Genomic DNA, 21,780 nt, shown 5'->3' on the forward strand with positions numbered 1-21,780 from the left:
TTCCTATATACAAAATCCATACAACAATTCCCTAAGTCGGTTATTACCCCTCAAATAATTATTATAAGGCCTCATTAAGAACACATTACACTTAGCGATAACATTAATCTTTCACCTTGTAACTTGAATAACTTTTCGTACATGTAACATTATGATAAGTGAGCTTAGCTATGCCATCTCGAGAATGTCTTCTTCACATCTTTAACTTCAAATTCTCACAATAACAACTCTGCTAAGAGATATAACAAGTTTACTAGAACATGCCTCTGTAAACTCTATCTAAGAACAATCTTCATTGAAACTTGCATAACTTCTTCCAGACTTAATATCTTATGTTTCCAAGGTTAATTGTATATACTAGACACTTGGTAGTATCTCCCTTTAACCTCGCTTGGTAAAAGTACTCAACGATCTGTTCGTACCAACTTGATCTTTTCACTATTCTTCTATCAAATACCATAGAAAATGACTATCTTGACATCAATGATAAACACAATTATGAATGTAACATATCATCATGATAATGATCTAATCATGTTTCTACAGTACTCCCCCATAGGAGTATCATCAACATTCATGCTTCCAATAGGGTGACCTCCCAGGGAGTCCTGATGCTTCACCTCTATGAGCATCACCTAGATCTAATGAGTGTTCCATTTATTCTCATGAGAGATAGATTTGTGTATGAATCACTACTCATTAAACATGGGTCAATGAGTTTGACTCAAAAACAACACATTTAAATCCCAATAGCAATATCATAACCCATGAATTTTCTAAATTTGTTTGAGCTTAAAAAGTTTAGCTCCTAATTTTTAAGGAAGTTAGTGGTCCCATGAATATCATTTGAAGAATTTAAATTTATGTTATTATCATTTTATTACTATCATAATTAATTTTTAAAATAATTAATAACTTGTTGACATGTGACAAAAAACTCCCTAAACTGGTGGGGCTAAATCCACTTCCACCCCATTTCGCCTTCCCAAATTGAGAGGGCTAAAAAATTGGAGCCCCTATTCTGTAAGAGAAGATTTTAATTAAAACCTTTAGCCCCTTCCAAAAAAACTACTATGGAGCTACCCCTCCACAAAAATAGAGCCCAAGCCCCTCCCATAAAACCCCTACCTAAAGGTGCGATCTTATGGAGGGGGGCTTCCTAAAAAAAACTCCATTCTTTATGAAAGTAGGTGGTCTTATGAATTATTTTTATTTAACATATTTCATTTACTTACTAAATAAATAAAGATGTTCGAAAACATTATTAATAAAAAACATAGAAATTGATAAAAAATGTTTAAAAAAATTATTGATAAAAAAATAGAAATTGGTATACAATTGACAAGTGATAGAAGAAAAGCCTACCTGCGTTTTCCACATACTGAAATTTACACTTAAAAAACTAAAAATTTTATTATTTAGAAGACGATTCCAATTAATCAAATGCATCCTACAGCCTTCATAAGACGGCACCCTAATATATCTAATGCAGAATTCTAATGTAGATTTTACCTTTTACACATTAATGTTTGATTGCTACAGTGATCCATCGTACGAAGCATTGAAGCACGAGCAGCCTCCGCCCGGCACTTTCTTCATACACAAATCATGATTTTATTTTTCTCTCTCTTTTTGGCATTTGAACACAAATATGCGATTCCACATGCGAACATTTTATTTAACCATAAAACATTTCCATTCACTACTCTAAAAGTAGGGATTGTGACGAAACAGCTAGAAGTAGTGCATGAACAATGGCGTTGCTGAATGTCCCACCTGGAAAACCACCCACCCCAATTTCTTCTGAATTCAGCAAAGCGGTCAATGGAGTTTTCGGTTCAAGTGCCATAAAACAGTTGGGCATCAGAACATCACAGCGGTCATGGCCGAACGTTGGCTGCAGCAACACTAGATCAAGGAAACATGTCTTCTCCAAAACAAGCGTATCCAAGGAGGACGGTGAGGGCAGTACCATTGTGGGCGACTTTTGTCCCCTTTATTCATCTCGTACCAATCTCAATTTGCCATCGACTAGAAAATTGCAACATTCACTGACTTTGCACGCTGTTGACAGTAACAACAAAAATGGAACGCCCAATGTAACAGATATAAAAGGTAAGAAGCACTGGACTTCATGGTTTTTTGTGTCGACTGAGTCCATCAAATTAAAGAACTACACTAAAGAGTTGATTTATTATCTGCAAATTTTCTGTGGGAAATATTAATTTATTATCTGCACAATGTTCTGTGGGAAATATTTGGATTAAACACATTCTCTTTGCACGGTTTATGATCCCTTTATAATGGTATGGCTTGTGTCCAGTGTTTCATAATTTGATTTTTCGGCTCAAGGGCATTATTTTGTCTCGTACTTTGGATTTGACGTATTTTATTGCCGACGTTGTGCTTGCCATAAGGACCTCCTTAATTTATTGACGAGTTTATCCACTGACAAGATATTGGCTGAATTGCCATGGTGCAGTCCACTCAAGCATTCGGCTCGCTATCCTTGGGTAAGCCTTATGTTTTTCCAGGATTTTGGTGTATGTTTTTTGTCTCATTTGTATTGGGCATCATAGCATAAAAGTATGATATTAGGAGTATGATATTATTTGGCAACTCGAACTACGATTTTGGAGGATATCCGGTCATATTATTTGAATATGGGATTTATCTTATTATACGAATTGTTCAAGGCCATAGTTTGTATGCTTGATCATATGGAGCTGGGTTCTAGGGCATTGTTTGTATATGGAAATAACCGGGTCTGTACAAACGATTACTTCTATCGTCTAACTGCTACTCCATGGCTCAGATCTTTACCGGCCGTGATCTGGATCAAATATGTAGGAAAACTCGGGGTGGTTTTCCCATAACTAATTTAAGTCAGTTTTCTAGAGGGCGAGGACAAGTGGGCACGCAAACAAGTGGACAGACAATCGATGTGTTGCATTTTGGTACTGCTCATGAGAAAGTTGTTAGTTTTTAGACCATAGTGAATTCTCATAAATGTTGAGAGCTTAAAACAAAAAATTCCCGACCAAAACAGCAAATCTGTTATGCTAATTGACAAACTCATTCCACCGAAATTATGAACAGAAAATGGTCACAGATCTGGATTCTCAAGACTACATCTATCTTCTATTAAATCTGAAAGGGAATTCATTGCACCAGATAGAAATTTTATAAAAGAGACTTTATATGCATCGATTTTTTCCTTTGTAACTATTATGGGGTTTTCACACCACTGTGAAGGGAAATGAGAGCATCCCAGAAAGGCATCTGGGATTAGTATGCACATCCTGTATTCAATGATTTCTTGAATAGCTTCTAATAAGCAAATACACAAGTATATTTTACTATGCCATAAGAGTGGAAACAAACATAGTTGATTTCCCACAATTAAAATCTTAAAGGAAAGTGTTTACAATTTACAAATCTAACAAATTTCAACAGCATTACAACATACAGATTTAATATGCTATAATGATGAAATTGGAAGAATGAGACATGATAGAAAACACAAATATATGTGGGGAAAGCCTTTCCAGGTAAAAAAACCCCACCCCCTAAAACACCAAGCTAATGAATTATTCAGCAACAAGTTACAATACATTGTTAACCTTCACATGGAGATTTACATCTTGCTCTATCCTAGAGAAAATCCAACAACGTCATGTAAAGAACTTCTCATCTGTCACTTACATCTCTTTAACAACTCATTGTATTTATAGAGTTTTCATGCAAAAGGAAAGACGGTTTCTAAAGCATCTACATTCAATGTATTTACAACTTATTTAGAAACTTCCTTTGTGCACAACTCTTGCATAAAAAACAAAGCCAAGAGCAAAATTCAAAATATAGACTTTCTATTTTTTGCTCCAATCTATCCTTGTAGAAGGTTTGGTCTCATCTAGCATCTTCCATAAATGCATAAATAAAAACCCAATAAAGCATCCCAAGGTTGAGTCATTTTATCCCAATACTCTCCCACTTGATGAAGATCTTATAGGATTCAAATTGATGAAACTATATCATCACAACCATCCATGAAACGGCATAAATCTTAGCACATGCCCTCGTGCTCCAACTAGACACTTGTCCAAACAACACAAGCATAAGATCCCATTGATAACAAAGGCTACAAAGTACTGCCACCAGTCCACTGCACTCATGAGCTATACAGAAGCTTCAAAAACATCAACTTCTTAGCCCAACACAATTACGAAGTAATTCTCCAGAAATCAAGATAAAACATCAACCATAACAACAACCAAACTGATTGCTCCAATCTAACCAATAAACACAAGAGATCAAAAATAACATCCACAACAAATGCTAACCCATCCAATCACCCATACCACAAAGGTATCCAACATCAACAAACTTATGCCAACAACACAACCAACCCATTGGCTGCAACCTCAAGCTCCATGTGCAAACCATTTGATGAAGACCAAACACATACAAGAACTCCCACTGCAATGTTAATGTTGAATTTGAAAGCTCAAAGGCATACTGAGTCTCTTCTGGGACGGATGTGCTTGGCGGCGAGTCCATCTTGGCCCCTTGGCCATTGAGGCGAATACTCCACGGGCAACCACCTCCATAGATCCTTCATGTTGATGCTTCTTATAGTTTACTATCCCCCGAGGAACCGTGTTGGAGAACAAGCTTCCTTCACTCTTCATTCTCGATGCACACACACACTCACACACACACACACATAGACAGGCAAAGAGGGAGCATTCACCTTAGTTGCTCACTCATAAAACGACACCAACATTCTTCCACTCAACCAGTGTACCGATAACAACACAAAGAAAATGTAACCATGTAGTATCAAGGACCATCCACAAAGATATGCAAAATCATGTAGCAAACTTGCTGCAAGAAACATCTGTCTCATATAGTCTCCACAACTCTCCCTTGTTCTCTACATCCAACAAAGAAAAGAGATAAAGGTATTAAGATAATATCTTATACTTTCTATAACGGTCAACTACTTGTCTGTAGTTCGTCTTTCAGTCTAGATAGGAATGTTTCCTACCCTGTCTCTTTTGTCTTCAGTTCAGATAGGAATGTTTGCTATCCTGTCTTCAATTTTGTTTCTATTTTCGTCTTTAGTCTACGTTGTTTCTAAAAGAAACAACGTCCTTGTAATTCTTTATAAGGAACACATTTGTTCCTTTGTTAATCAATCAATCATCCGAAAATCTGTTAATTCGCCAATTCTTGAATCTTGTAACAAAAGGAACCACCATGTCATCACCAAAAAACAATGAAGTATAAGTGATAATTTATGGCCACAAAAGAGTGTCCACCATAGCTCCAACAGATTTCAAAAAACAATGTTATGTGAACCCAAACATCTAAGAAGATAACCAAGACCAAAGAGAGAACCCACAAATCATAAGAATGTAGTCTGTCCACAAACACTTCTAAATGTCCGCTGTTTAAAGTATGATCTCCTTCACAACCCCAAGAGAAAAGCTATCACAACATCCAAAACCAGTCGACCTCAAGAGATCAAACATAACATGATATCATGAATCTACATGGATGAAAGCCTCTCAAAGAAGATCAAACAACTCCATTTCCCATTTCAGGAAATCAGCCCACTACCATCTTCTACTATCATTAAAAATGAAAATACACCTTACACCTCAAGGAGATAATAATACTATCCATCTCTCATAATGAATCCTCCCAAATGATCTAACTACAACCTAAGATCCATGAATATGAAAGAAAACATAAAGCGCTTGAAACCAAGAGCCGGGAATGAGAATGCTCCTCCAAGATATGCAAGTCATCGTGACTTATCTAAGAACAATCTCTTCATAGGTCTTTATTTCATGTCCAACCAAGGTGTAGGCTCCTCTGACTTTCTGCTGAAATCTCATCAAGAGTATACATTTCAACTACATGTTTCTTATATCAAGAGAACTCTAGCCTCACCTAAGTCTCCAAGTATCCACAAGAACCTGTAATCAATCACTCCATGCCAAACTCCAGTGCAACATAGCACTATCATGAAGTATCAATCAAATTATCAAAGTATTAAATACCAAGAAACTAAACCAAGATCAATGTCAGAGCTCCAACCACGGAATCGGGAACATAAACATGACAACATGATCTAAAGCATCCCGTCCAAAGAGCTAACATGCTCCATGTGATCGTATCAAATAACTGTATCATGTTACAATTGTAAGCTAGTAATCAAAAGAAAACCATGACATCAAAGGCACCATTTTTGCTTGCTTCTTAGTGAACTAGCATATCATACTTGATTTCAAGCGAAAACACCTGTGTAGTTTGATTCCAAAAGCCATACAACATGAATTCTTTGTCTCCAACAAACCTTCGCGCATAATGAAGTGTTCCTTTCAAGTAGCGAAGCACATTTTTTGATTATTTCAATGAATTTATCTTGGCTCATCCTTAAATTATCTTAGTGTATTCATAGCAAAGTAAATGTTAATAAGTCAGGTGTTAACCAAAAACATGAGACCATATTAACTGCCTATAAACATAGGATTAACCAAATTTGAATATGAATCCAAGATCAACTTTACATTTGAAAGTATGATAGTAGGTGTCATGCCCAAATTTTAGAAGGCAAAAACATAATCAACAAATTTTTTTTTTGAAAGGTGAACTATAGAAAAACACATATAGACCTATGTTTGTTACGAATACTCTATTGAACTTCAAGGTGTTTGAAATATATTAACTCATGTTTACTGGAGGTCCAGCTAAGTACATTAGGGTAATACATACTTAATCATTAAGATGAAGGTAAAGTTTAACAACATTTAAGAAGCATTATCATTACGACCAGGTCTTAGGTATCAAGTAGAATGGTAGTATTTTGAGATGTGGTCGATTGGATATATAATTCTAGTTGTTGACATTGTAGGAGGATTTGTTTCATTCTAGAACTCTAGTTTTCAATAATTCAAGGGAGACCAATAAGATTTCTTACATTTAAAAAAAAAAATTTAAGCTATAACATAAGAACTAAATGATGTTATCATTTTGATTCCACATCCTAACCTTGTAATTAGATTTTGTGTATATAAATGTGAAGCATCAATTCTGTATCATTATAGTTGCAAGAACTTATTAATCGAGAATGTGTAGGTATGCATATTTGTTCTAAATATTCTGATTACAAATCATCTTCAATATATTTTTCTTAGCATTTATAAAGTAACCTTAATTCATTTCATTATCATGCCAATTCTATTCCATTTTATTTTATTTTTATATAGGTATACATGTTTTAACAAACTCTTACATTTTATCCTTTAATTAAACTGTAACCATATTAATATACTACTAACTAGATTATTGAATCAATTATTAATTATTTATTTTCCCCAAAACTACTTCAATATATATTAATATACTAACCCTTTATCATCAATGAATATTTAAATTTAATAACACTAATACTGAAACTAATTAAGCTTACATACAACTAGTGACCTTTACTTACTAATATGTAATATTAACTTAACTACTAACAAATTTATACTTACCCTAACTTCATTACACACTCATCACCACTAACAACCTCTAACCATATTTTCCTTCGCCCCCCTCTCGACTTGGCTATTTACTAAAATCCCAAACCTAATTACTAACTAGCAACTAAAGTTCCTAACTACCCTAACTTCCCAAACCCCTAACTGATCTCCCCACTAACCTAATGCCTCAAATCCCTATGCACGCTTCGCACATCCTTTCCTCTTAGCGCTCACGTGAAAGGTAGGGGTGGTGACATGATGGAGGCCTTGGGCGACAGTATGGATATGGGGAGGGTGTACGTGGTGCAGGGTGTGACAGGGTTGAGCGATTTCTTGGGCTTAGCGCTTAGTATAGGGTGATTGAGTGGAGTAGTCGCCGACCCAAAAGGGACCACCCCCTCCTTTGAACATGCAATAGTATATTGCTTGTTTTATGGAAGTATGTTCTTAAATTTTTTTTTTATAGGATTAATTTCTTTCCTACTACTGTAAGGTAGTATTATGGGTGGGTCTTATCTTGTTGTTTTATTAATTTTATTTTCACTTTGATGTGGCTCATTTACCAAGTCTAGTCAAGGGTCCATTTTGGGATAGTCTCCTACTTTGATTCATAAGTTATTATTTGCTTTAGTCTATTATCAACACTTTTACTATATTGTTCTCCATTCCTAAGATTCCAAGGAAGATTCTCTTGAATATTTTATTGACTTGTATTTGGGGAGTGGGTTATTTTCCCACTTCCCATACAAATTCCAGAGAGTGATTTATGCACCTACAGGCTTGTGTTTTCAATGTGAATTTATATCATAATGCTACTTGGTTTGATTCCACTATGTCTATATATATAGGTTACCATGAGTCCTATTTTGACAATTATCTTACATTTCAATACAATGCATAGGTAATGGTTTAAGCCAAACTACATATAACAATATATTGAGTATGAATATTCTAATTTGAACAAGATCTAATATGAGATTACTAAATTATCATTATCTATCTCTAAGAGGCTTGAAAATTATGCTTCTTATTGGACTAATGCATTTGAAGCTCCTTAATATGAACCATCCTTTGAAATACATTTTCTGATATTGATTCCTGAATCCAAATGAGTGCAATTCTATATTGAAAACACAATAACTATCCTTTGAAGAGGACCTCTTTACATTTAATATGTGCCTGCTATGACAAGTTGTTCCCTCCTTTTCAATGCAACTAGATGTGTAATAATAAATTTAACAATACAAATACTAAAGGGAATATCCAAATTACTTTCTTTCTTTCATGAAACCGTTCTTCATGTGAATTACTTTCTTTCTTTCATGAAAGTACAATACACAAAATAACAAAAGAAGACTTTGTCCTTACAAACACAATGTTCAATGACATGGAGGGAGATTCCTCCTTTCAAATACTTCACACAATACAACCATGGAGATTTTCACTTTGCAAATACAATGCTCAAGACATGGAGGAGGATTTCATCCTTCCATATACATTATATGGCAACATATATTTTTCTTCTTCAACAATGCAATATGGATACCCTATCTTCTTCATAGGGTCCATTCTCACAAACCTGCAACCACAACACAAAACCAAGAACCATGGAGGCTCGCCTCCCATCCTAGGCCTCCAAAGAGGCCACCCATCGAGCAAGGGAAACAAGATCCAAACGGGACACACTCAATTAACTTCTAATGCATGCAACATCACAACACAACACATCATAATCCCTCCCATGGCTTGCACAATGATTCACCATTGGAATCGTAAAAATAGTGGGTGAAGGTGGGCTCTTCAAAGAGGAGATTTCCATGTCAATACAAGTTACATACATTAAATTTCACCATGCCTCTACAAGGCTTGCACCATGCATGCTTCTCTTCACAATTTCCACTTATCACCCCCAGATCATAATATCAAGACAGTGGCTTCAATGGAGCCCATACTCCATGAAATTCCCCCCTTCTCTCCAAGAGAGGAGGCTCTCAACTACATTGTTGAGCCCAACTAACCCTTTCACCCAAGACTTCTCTTCCCTTCCAAGGGTGAGTGAAGCCTTCACACCCATTAACAATCAACATTCAAAAACAAGAACAAAGAAGAAATCCAAAGAAAGTAATTGCAACACAATTTGCACAACACAACACAAAACATGATTTCGCTAACAACAATAACAAGATTTCAACACCATTATGCAAGTGCAAAAGAAGATCATGGCATGGGTACCAACCTTGGTCCAAGCTAAAGGCAAATGATAGTTGATGAAGAGCTCCCTTCTCCTTAGCCTCCTCTCCCAAACCCTAATTGTCTCTAAACTTAGAGAGTGGGTGAACACTCCACTAGTTTGTCCAAGTCTCTCTAAAAAGGCTCTCCCACAGTCAATTTTTGGCAAAAAACATCAAGCCACTATCTCTTACAACGTTGTCCCTCCCAAGTTTGCTATTTTTGACTTTGTGGGAAACATGGGGAAAAACTCATGGGACAACTCAGTTTTCGAATTGGTGGAAGAATGCATTGGTTAAGGGCCCCCCTAGGCTAGCTAAGCATTCACATGGTCAAATTTAGGCCCCTAACATGTTATACTAACATATGGGTGGCTTATTTTCACAAAAAGGACACTTTGAGACCACATAATGACCCTTTAAATCCCTGTCAAGTCTGAATTTGAATTTCCCTTTGATGGTGACTCATGCTATCCCTTATCAAGTGTGTTTACTTAATCTTTAGAAAGGTAAATAGGTTTAAAGGTTAAATGCTATCGTGACCAAAACACTAGTTGACATGTCATTAACACACCACAACTACAAGTGTCAAGTGACACATTAAAGCACATTACACATCATCATGACATGTCCCTAATGCATTCTTGGGATTAAATTTGTCACATACATGCAAGCTTACATTTACAAAATAAAATACATCACAACAAGGCTTTTGAATCTTCCAAAGATTCGCCTTGGCTAAACTGTGTTTCATATGAGTTTGGACCTTTTTTCCCGATAAATTTCCATGGTTCCACTTCTTGCACACTAAACTCGAGCATCGGTAGTCCAAAGAGAAGTCATATAAAATATATATCATAAATGCATACAAATTCCAATGTTGCGTAATCCACATTAATATAATTCAATTAAATTTCCTTTCTTAATCATTTCAAATAAAGCATTCGAAACATCTAAAGTATCCAAATCTGCATATCACATTTAATCTTAAATCAACATGATCGAATTAACACTTTGAATCGCATCATAATCCATTTTCTATCCTAACATGTGTAAAGTTGCATCTGTATTTGTTAGATCATCCCATACAAAATTTGGTGATTAATACATATCATAGATGGAAATCACTACTATAAATACCAAAATCAATAGATAATATAAGCCATTGTCCATCTAAGTCTCAAATATATGTCAAAATATCCAAATCCCGAGTATCAAAATGCAAGTAAAATAGCTATGCTATGACGGGTCAGGGTGAGGCCTCACAGTAGGCAAGGGCTTACAATCCATCATCAATTTTTTTATTTTTGTTTTAATATCTCCATTTGAAGATCTTACTTATACCTTGCCACATCTCAAGATCCATACAATAGTAAGAAATGTCCATATCAAACTCAGATGCCAACTCCATATTATGCCATGCCATGGGCTTCTTCTTATTTCTAGCTATAAGTTTTAGATATACGGAACCAAAAATACTAGATAAGATTTATCGAATAGGTAGTAAAGGTAAGCATCTAAAACAATTCTGATCAATCTTAAGTTCAACAAGTATTTTTCAATCCACGATTACCAAGCATGCGGTGCTTGCTTCAGCTCTTATAGGGCCTTCTTCAGCTTGCATGTGTAAGTCTCTTGCTCATTCACCTCAAAGGGCCTATGCTGATTGATATGTACTTATTCCTTTATTATGCCATTCAAAAAAGTTGTATTTACATCCATTTGGTATAATGGTCAATTGAAATAAGATGCAAGAGACATAACTATATAATAGAAATATATATGCATTTGGAGAAAGGGCCTTGTTGTAGTCAACTACTTTTCTCTTGAAGAACCCTTGTGCATTGAATTTGGTCTTGTTCTCTCAATGTTTTGGTTTGCTACATGCATCAAAATCTACAACCACTTGGAATCAATCATATACTTCCCTTTTTGTCTAGGCACAATTTGTCAAACACTGTTATGCGTAACGGAATGATGCTCCTTTACCATGGTCTCATCCCACACGTATTCTGAGTTTTCTTTCTCAACATTGGAAGAATTTGCATCGACAATGGAAGACATGAATACAACATAACTCAAAAAGTTAAGGGGGCTGATTCACCGGAAAATAAATATTCACTGCTCCTTGTTCTTGTGCCTCCTGCAATGTTTGAGTAAGCCATAAAAACTTCCTAGTTGTCCTACAAGGCAAAGAGGTGTTTGCATCTGCATTGGAACCTAAATGAACCACATTTGGTACTGCTGTACTTTGCTAATCAGGACTTGGAACAACAATCCATTCACCCTCCTCGACTTCAGCATGAGGCATTTGAGACTTAAAGGAGTTAGCATCCTTATCAGATTTCATGTCTTGATGCACGACTATCTGTTTTCATAAAACATAGACCTCGTAAACTTTAGACGACTCACTATGCTCCACAAACACACCCTTAATGTTGGAGGTTTTAAGTTTTGTTGTGGTCTTCTCTAGCACTTGAATGTAGAGAGGACTCACTTGAAAATGAGAAATATTAAGTTTCTCTCTCGTAAATACTTCCTTCAGAGTATGTCTTTTGGCACTATGAGGGCACTTGTTCGGAAATGTAAACACAACTACAGGTTTTTGTACCAAGAAATATTTTTAAATCTCATTTATCGACTATTACTTTTTTTGTCTCTATAATGGATATATTGTTCCTCTTTGCATCCCTATATTTTGAGGTTTACATGGCACAATCAGCTACCTCTTGATCTCTGCATCCTTGCAAAAGGCATCAAAGTCCTTGGAGGTATACCCGCCTCCATTCTCATACCTTAAAACCTTAATCTTCTTATGTGACTTTTCTTAGGAGGTCTGATTTCTTGGAACTTGCCAAAAACCCCATCTTTGGTCTTCTTGACATACATATAGGTGTTCTTAGTGTAATCATCAATAAGTGAAATACAAAAATTGTTAACAACCAATGATGGTGCTAACATAACCACAAACATCTAAATAAATTTAGATCAAGAATCCCTTTTTAATTTTTCTCACTACTACTGAAAGTAGTCTTGACATCCTTACCAATTGTGAATCCCTTGCATTCTCCTCCCTTCTCTAGGTTGAGTTCGACAATCCCTAAACCTTGCATATAAAGAGAGGCAATGCTCCATATTTCAGGTCATGAAATCGCTTGTGCCAAAACTTGCATGATCAGTTACTGTCATGCATCAGGGCTCCATGTTTGATTAGATCAACAAGCAACTTATAAAGGCCATCCCCTTGCATGCCTCTTGCCAGAAATTAACCAAAGGACCTTGTATGATATTTCATAATAACTATTAGATAGTGAAACTCGGACACATCTAAGATCTGTCATGGTTGAATATTAGATTGTCGAACTCAGACACAGACCTAAGATCTGTCATGGTTATCATTTAAAGTAAGTTTTTAGTTAATTAAGGAACAAATAAGACTACATGAAGCTGAAGAATTGTTATTTACTGCTATATCTAATAAATTACATATATGAAGTAATAATTAGATGACAGTTCATACATGATAGAGGAGTAAAATGTGTTTATTCGCTCATGAAATCATCACAAGGGGATTTATAGAGATGGTCAACCAAGGATTACAGTTCACAAGACTACACTATCCCCTCTTCCCTGACGATGCACAATATATTGAGAGGACCCAATGCTTGCCAAAGGAACAAAACCGTTTGCCAAAGGAACACAACCGTCAACCAATTGATGCTTATAACTACCTAAGAGTGACAAATAGTTTAATACAAACAATTAATTTGTTGTTATTGAACATAAAACAAGGTACGGTACTTTGAATACAATACATCCCCTAAAAGAAAAAGATTGTCTTCTAGATGACAAGTAAACATCAAGTGTAGACAATGACTTGTACTGTGCAAACTCAAAGCTGTAGTGAACTTGAAAAATCAAATAGAGGTCTGATGGTGATGCCCCTATGGGGTCGAAGGGCCAAGCCCAAATGAAGACTTCTAGAACCACACAAAATTCCATGGAGCAATCATTGTCATGGTTTTTTAAGATGCCAGAATCATTTCTGATAAAGCCAGAAAATATAGCTTTCATAGTGTTTGACCAATATATGGGGTCAAATTTCTGATCAAGTCCTACTTTCCACTTCAAAATGGATGACTATACTAGAAGTTGCCATATAGAGCTTGCATAAGATTGTTGTAGCAATCTGACCACCTTCTGTTTCCATTTAGAATAAATGAGAAGCCATACCATGCAAATCAAACAATTTACATATTGCTCATGAAGATGTCATATGGAATGTCACAAACTAGGTAACTATATGATTCCAAACTATGAACTAGGAAGATGTACTCATACGGTTTGGAGGATCTTTTCTGGATCCCTACAGTGCTCATACAATTTGAAGGAATCTTTTCGGGAGTTGTCATATGATGCAAGGGAATATTTTAGGGAGCCACTGTATTGTGAGCTTGCAAGGAAGATGTTGTATGATATAAACTTTACTTGTGTGTGGAGCTTATGATGAAGTGTAAAATTCGTATGAGGAAGCTGAAATGCAATATGATGGAGTTTAAGTAATGTGTGTGATAAAGAACATTCATACAGAAGTAGCAACTAGGTGTTGTACGACAACACTTCATATAGGAGGAAAAGGGACTTGTTGTACAGTGAGGGTTTGGAAATGTCACAACTCAAAATGTAGTTGCCAAACTCTTAAAGTGTTGTACCAAGATTGTTGGATGGGTTTTGCAAAATTTTGCTGTATGAAATGCAGACTTGGATGCCATATGATATAACTCCTTGGACACTGTGTAGTAAGTATTGAGTGTTATACCATTATTCAGTGCCATACCAGTTTAATACTTCCTTCTAAATTTTTTTCTTACTGCCCAACTTTATATGTTGCCTTTTTAATTGTATATGAAAGAGTTTAACTTTGCTTGTTTTTCCATTTTCCATCTTAATAATATTAAATGTATTGTCCATAACTTCACACGCTTTCATTTAGTACTCTTAATAGAGAGTTGTGGCTTTTTAGGGGTCTTGTTTCATCTTCAGAATAGTCTTCCAACTTCCCTCCATCATTTGGTTCTATGTGTGTCTTCCTTTCTCCATGCTTTAATCTCTGTCTTTTGACTCCAATTCAGATGATGTGAGTTCCTCACTTGCTACTTGGTTTCTTACATTATTGACATTCTTCCTCCCTTTACTCTTGTTTGAGAGCGTATTCTGCTTCCAGTTGTTATCTGCCTTGGCAATAATCAATCCTCTCCCAAGTAGTGCATTGCACACCTTCTGCAATGGAATGAAAATAATGTCCAAAATGAATTGTTGTGTCCTGATTGTTTTTTTTTGTGCCAACAATGTTTTGAACGGTTTAATGTCGTGCTGGTTGGCAACTTTTAAGTGGAAGGTTGGCGACCAAAGTGTTGGCCTTTTGAGGCATTTTCAAGTATTTTTTGGTAGGACATGTATTCTTGAGTCTTTGTTGGTGATGGTGTTTGTTAGCTTTTTCCTCATTATTTCCATCTTGATGACTTACTTCCTTTTGTTGCTCACCATCACCATGGGATAGATGGCCTGGTTAAATTTAGGTGGTGGTTTCATTTTGGCTTCTCTTATGGCCTATATTGGTTCTAATTGATTGTGTTGTCATTGACTATATTGGTGATTGCTATTTTTAATTGTGTTATATTATTTTTAGACTTTGACTAAAGTGGGGTACTAATAGCTTTTTTGGAGGTTTTCACATCCGCCATTGCTTGTGCCACGTCGGTTTGGCTTTTTGGATTCTCTTCTTTGCTGTGTGGGGATTTGGGTACACTACCCTCTTTGTATGTAACTTGGTGATAGCTAAGACTTCCTCATTCGGATCCTCCATAATGAGCATATCCACACCTTTTTGATTCAAAGAGTTAATGTCTTCATGATTTCTTAGTTGACACCATTTGCACAATAATTGAATGTTCTGTTTCTTATTCTATTGGTATCTTGCAAGGTGTCCCCATTTGCTGCATTGTTGGCACAATATGATGGACATCCTTGGAAGTTGTAATGTATTTAAATTCACCTTCATTGATTTCCATAATTGCTAGGTGATGTACTATGTGGCTTTGACAAAGTGGAATTTACCTAGTGAGAGTGCTTGTGTATTCTCATTATTTGAATTATGCAAACACTCCTTTGTTGAATGATGAGAAATCGTGTAAAACATATCTCTTGGAATAATATGTAATGTCCCCACTATTAGGGTTAGTTTGGGACAAGTAATACCTACAAAACCAACGTTAGAATTTATATAATAATAAATCAGATTTTACTATTCTACCCTCCTTCCTAACCCAATCTTAAAGATGTCTCCACATCAGGATGAATAACCCTCCTGAGGATCTCTAGGTCCTAAATGACATATCATCAATTCTAGTACCATCCTTAGTTACTTCTCCGTCTTCTATGGAGTGCTCTCCCTCTAAGGTCCTTCTTGGAAGAGATATCCTCAATCCAGGGCCCTTATCACATATGCATATGTTACCTTCAATGGAATATTCTGGCCTTAAAAATCCCTCGTAAGGTACTCTCTTGATCTTAAACTTCTAAGTCCATGTGTGTCATTCATCTAGAATTCCATAGTAACATATACATGTATACATATGTATAACTTATCCATAATCATAATTCATAAATATAAAAAAACCAAACATAATCCATAACTTACTGTCGTTACCTATCTCTTGCTTGGTATTTGTGGAATGTAGCCTTGGACAATTATCTAATTAAATAACTCATCACGTTTCATTCATAAGCATTTCTTTCCCAACGTTGGGGGCCATCTTTGTTAATGATCGTATAATCAAATATGAAGAAATAAGCAAATATAATATAACAAATTTTCTATGAATTTATTATACTCCATGAAATGCATTCCTGATGAATATATCACTATTAACCTCTTCCCTCTTGAAGGGTCATTGTCTTATATCCCTTCTTCCCCTAATATCTCTTGTATTCATTCATTCTCTTATGGTCGTGACTTTTATAAGTTCCTCATGCAAATATTATGATCTCTTCCTAATAATTCTCCCTTAAAAGTATCTATCCCCCTTCCCTACTTGATCCATGTGCTGATTGGTTCCCACAACAATCTATCTTCCTCGTACCATCTTGTAACACATTCCCATGCTAATGTGACTTGTCCATTGAATCATTATTTTACTACTATTGCTTGATCCTCCCTTATACATTGCAGGTTATTTGTGGTAAATTTATAGTGTTTTTTTTTGCGCGTCCCTTTTTTTTCCCTATTCATGATGTTGACATGGTACTTATAGTACCTTAGCTAGTTGTATCCCTTGAGGTGACCGATCAGTTTCATAAGTAACACAGGTTTATTTAGTTTGCTTAGAAACTAATGTTCAGGATTATATTTAATATGATAAAGTAATATGTGATTTATGTGTTTTTATTAATTCTTTTATGACTCTTTTATCGGTATGAAAGAGTAATGTATTTAATATTAATATCTGTTATATTTAACTAATTAATTGATGTCAATTTGGCAAGTTTAATTTGTCCAAGAGAAATTTTTATTATTATTCAATTATCTATATGGGCATATTGTTGCAACATCTCTAGATTTTTCACACAGGTTGTCACATGTGTTTAATATTTAACTGATAAACTAGTTATTACCTATATATCTTTTAATCGATTTATGATTTAGTCTTAGATTTCATTCCTAGAGGGGATGTTACAAAATGCCTTTCATGAACTTCGTACAACAATTTTGCACTTAGTACAGTGTACACCATAGTTTAGTTTCTTTATTGGTTCCTTTCTTTACCTTCAATTCTTTCATTATTCTTGTCATACCCCATTGTAAGGCTTGGACTATTATTGATTCGTCATGGCTGCTTACTTTGGTTATCTCATCATCGTTTGTTTTCCTTTTTCCTTGGGAGGATGTTTTATCTTCGATCTCGATGTCCATCACTTAAGCATAAGCATTGACATACAAGCAATTCCTGTTAAGAATATTAACCTGATCACCTACAGGTCTGATAGTACAGACTGTACTTTCTTTTCTCATTATGATATATCTCTAAACTAGCATTAAATATAACTCTAGGGGTCGGCGACTTCTCATGAAGAAACAAGTATAATGCTTAACTAAACTAACAATTGGTTGGTTAGGCATTATTAGTTATGTCTTCCCTAATCACCAATTTAGAAGGAGTTTAATTAGTGCAAGTTTAGGAAGGGTTATGACCCTTTCAGGGACATGACCTTCAGGAAGGATGTATAGGGAGGTTATCAAATGCAGATTGAGGACACACAGTTACAATATAGTCTGCTCCTCTAAGCATTTATATCCTGTAATTCGTATCAGAGATATCCCCTCTCAGTCAAAGACATATTATTCATTATTGGATCTGCATCAAGATAAGTGTAAACTTCAACAAATATTCAGAACATTGAAGATCATTCTCAGCATTTAAAGACTGAACCAAATGTTTGAATCAGAAATAAGAAATTTGCAGAAAACTTTACAATGTATCAGAGCTTGGTTATTAAACCTAGGCTCTGCAAAAATTTCAGTAATCAGACTTTGTATACATCAAGCAACAATCTCATATCTTCTATGGCATACACAATTAGACCCGAGGATAGGTTTGATGGGAAGGAACATTTTGAGGCCTGGAAATTCAGAATCATGATGATTCTTGAAGAAAACGATGTAAAACAATTTGTTGATGGAGCATCCAAACAACCTCCAGTTGAACCTCACAAATCAATCTGGAGCAGAGGAAATAGAAAAGCTATTCAAATCATCCTGGATGGAGTAAAAAATGATGTCTTACCTATGCTTACAAAACATCAAACTGCCTTTGATATGATGAATGCATTACGAAATTCATATGAAGTAAACAATGCAACGAGGGTTCTTGCACTAAAAAGGCAACTAAATCACATTCAAATAAAGAAAGGAGAATCGATAAATTCTTACTACCTAAGAGTTGCCGGCATTAGAGATGAACTATCAAGCATAGGAACTACCATTAGTGACACATAATTAACACTTATGGCTATAGATGGATTGCCAGATTCATAGGAAACATTTGCACAAGGAACAAGTGCTAGAGATAATCTTTCGGACTTTAGCAGACTCAAGAATGATTATCTTCAAGAGGAATCCAGAAAACTAAAGAAAGGAGTAAAACCAAAAGCAAAAGATGAAGAACTTCACATTCTTAATACAAACTCGCAAGGGCAAGAAGAAGCATTTCAAAAAGAAAAAGGGAAATCAAAAGAATGGAAAACCCAAGAAAGATCTATCTAAAATAAAGTGTTTCAAATGTGAAAAATTTGGACACTATAAATCTAATTTTCCTGAAAATTCCAAACAACAAGTAAATTGTACAAATGTTATGAGAGAAGAAGACACTTATGATCTTGAGAACCGTGTTTTGTATTCCTTTCTTTCAGATGAAATTTCAAATAAAGCATGGGTAATTGATAGTGGATCCTCTAGACATATAACGAGATACAAAGAAACTCTAGATTCTTTAGTAGAGAAGGTTAACGGTGAAGTTACCATTGGTGATAACTCTGCACACTCTGTTGAAGGAATTGGAATTTGTACTTTGAAACTAAAATTAGGAAATACTCTTCTTCTTAAAGGTGTACTCTATGTACCAGGAATGAAAAGAAACCTAATTTTAGTTACAACACTTGAAGATGATGGACACAATGTTGCATTCGTGGATGACAAAGTATTAACTTGGGCTAAGAACTCCATCAAGAAAGCAAAGTTAATTGGTCAAAGAAAAGGATATTTTTATGAATTGAATACAAAATGTAGTCGATCCATTCAAGCCCTAGTCTACGAAGTTGCAGATACAAATGAAATATGGCATAGAAGATTAGGGCATCTAAATTTCAAAACTTTATCAACTATGGAAAAGATGGTTACTGGATTACCCAAATTAAATAAAGAACACTCTAGTATTTGCAAAGGGTGTGCTCTGGGTAAGAACACCAGAAGTCCCTTTCATGATAGTACTAGGAAAACAAATAATGTACTAGAATTAATTCATTTAGATTTATGTGGACCCATGTCTGTTCCTTCTCTTGGAGGATTCTGGGATTATATCTTGTTCATAGATGACCTCTCTTGGAAAACATGGATTTATTTTTTAAAGGGAACGAAATTAGAAGAAATCCTACAAAGGTTTAAAGAATTCAAAACATTAACTGAAAACTTTTCAGGGCATAAAATTAAAATTCTTAGAACTGATAACGAAGGAGAATATACCTCAGATTTGTTTAAAAGGTTTTGTAAAGAGTCAGGGATTAAGAGGGAGTATACTGTACCTTATAGGACTAGCAGAAAGAAAGAATAGGACTATTATAGAAGCTGCTAGAGCTATGAATTTTGACCAAAATCTAGAATATTATCTTTGGGTAGAAGCCTCTTGTACTGCTATATATATTCAAAACATAAGCCTCACTCCTATCTTAAAGATAAAACTCCTGAAGAAGTATTTACTAAAGTAAAACCCAATATAAGTCACCGTAGAATTTTTGGGTGTCCTATATATATCCATGTTCCAAAAGAAAAAAGAACCAGGTCAGAACCCTCTGGGAGGAAAGGTATTTTTGTAGGGTATAGTGAAACATCTAAGGCATATAGGATTTTCATACTTGGACAAAAAAATATTGAACTTAGCAAAGATGTAATCTTTGAAGAAGATCTTGCATTCAAAACAGTCATAAGTTCTGATGAACCTTTTACATTATCTAGTTCTGAGAGAAATAGTGAATCTGAGTCCCAAAGGAAGAACTTAGAAGAAATCGAAGATGAAATTCAAAATATGAACCTTGAAGAAAATTCAAAGAAAAGACCACTTTGGGCCATTAAAATAGTTGAAGCAGCTCAAGACTTTGCTGCACCTTCCGGAACAGTCAGAGAGAGCAAAAGACCCAAAAGATTCTCTGGTTATATAGCGAACATGAGTGACTTATCCAAAACAGAGCCAACCAATCCCTTTGATGCTATTAAACATACAACTTGGGAAGAAGCTATGACAGAAGAATACCAATCTATCATGAAAAATGATGTTTGGGAAATTGTTCCAAGATCTAAAGTAAAATCTGTTGTTTCTTCCAAAGTGGATATTTAAAATAAAGCATGCTGCTGATGGTAGTATTGAGAAGTATAAAGCTAGATTTGTAGCCCGAGGATTTTCTTAGAAAGAAGGGATTGATTATGAAGAAACCTTTGCTCCTGTCGCCAAACATACCTCTGTAAGAACAATCTTAGCAATTGCCACATCAAAGGGATGGAAGGTACATCAAATGGATGTGAAAACAACATTCCTAAATGGAAAGATTTCAGAAGAAGTATATCTGGAGGAACCTGAAGGATTTGAAACTCATGATTTTAACACTTTTGTTTGTAGGCTTAAGAAAGCTCTCTATGGGCTTAAATAGGTTCCTAGAGCCTGGCATGAAAGAATTGATAAGTATCTCACTAGTTTAGGGTTCTCCAAGAATGAAGCTAATCCAAATTTATTTTATAAAAGAGATAAAAATGATATGGTAATTTTGATATTGTATGTCGATGACTTACTAGTGCAGGTGATGATCATCTCATAGATCAGTGCAAGAAGGATCTAACTAGAGAATTCAAAATGAAAGATTTGGGACTTCTTCGTTACTTTCTAGGACTGGAAGTACGATAGGATTCTGACAGTATCATACTTAATCAAGGAAAGTATACATCAGACATTTTGAAGAGATTTAGAATGTGGAATTGTAAACCTATGTCTTCTCCAATGGAGACTAATCTACATAAACTTAAGGAAGCAACAGCAGAATCACCTACCATAGATTCTACTCTCTACAAACAGATGTTGGGTCCCCTATGTACTTAGTAAATACAAGACCGGATATTTGCTATGCAGTTAATGCCTTAACTCAGTTTATGTGTGAACCAAAGGAAATTCACCTAGTTGCAGTTAAACACATTA

General features: G+C 35.3%; 1 protein-coding gene across 4 annotated transcripts in view; it reads left to right on the forward strand.

The window, feature by feature from the left end:
* The first annotated feature begins 1,715 nt into the window (after positions 1-1,715).
* LOC149569647 (uncharacterized) overlaps positions 1,716-21,780 on the forward strand; it is a 173,751-nt gene continuing 153,686 nt past the window's right edge. For all 4 annotated transcript variants that reach the window (XM_089822369.1, XM_089822371.1, XM_089822370.1 and 1 more), the window contains exon 1: positions 1,716-2,115. In XM_089822369.1, the coding sequence (XP_089678495.1) occupies positions 1,755-2,115 (361 nt within the window). In that variant the 5' untranslated portion in view covers positions 1,716-1,754. The remainder of the gene's footprint in view (positions 2,116-21,780) is intronic.

This window comes from Cupressus sempervirens, chromosome 3, assembly GCF_028749045.1.
Source record: "Cupressus sempervirens isolate cs-2001-9-10 chromosome 3, ASM2874904v1, whole genome shotgun sequence".
NCBI classification, from domain to species: domain Eukaryota; kingdom Viridiplantae; phylum Streptophyta; class Pinopsida; order Cupressales; family Cupressaceae; genus Cupressus; species Cupressus sempervirens.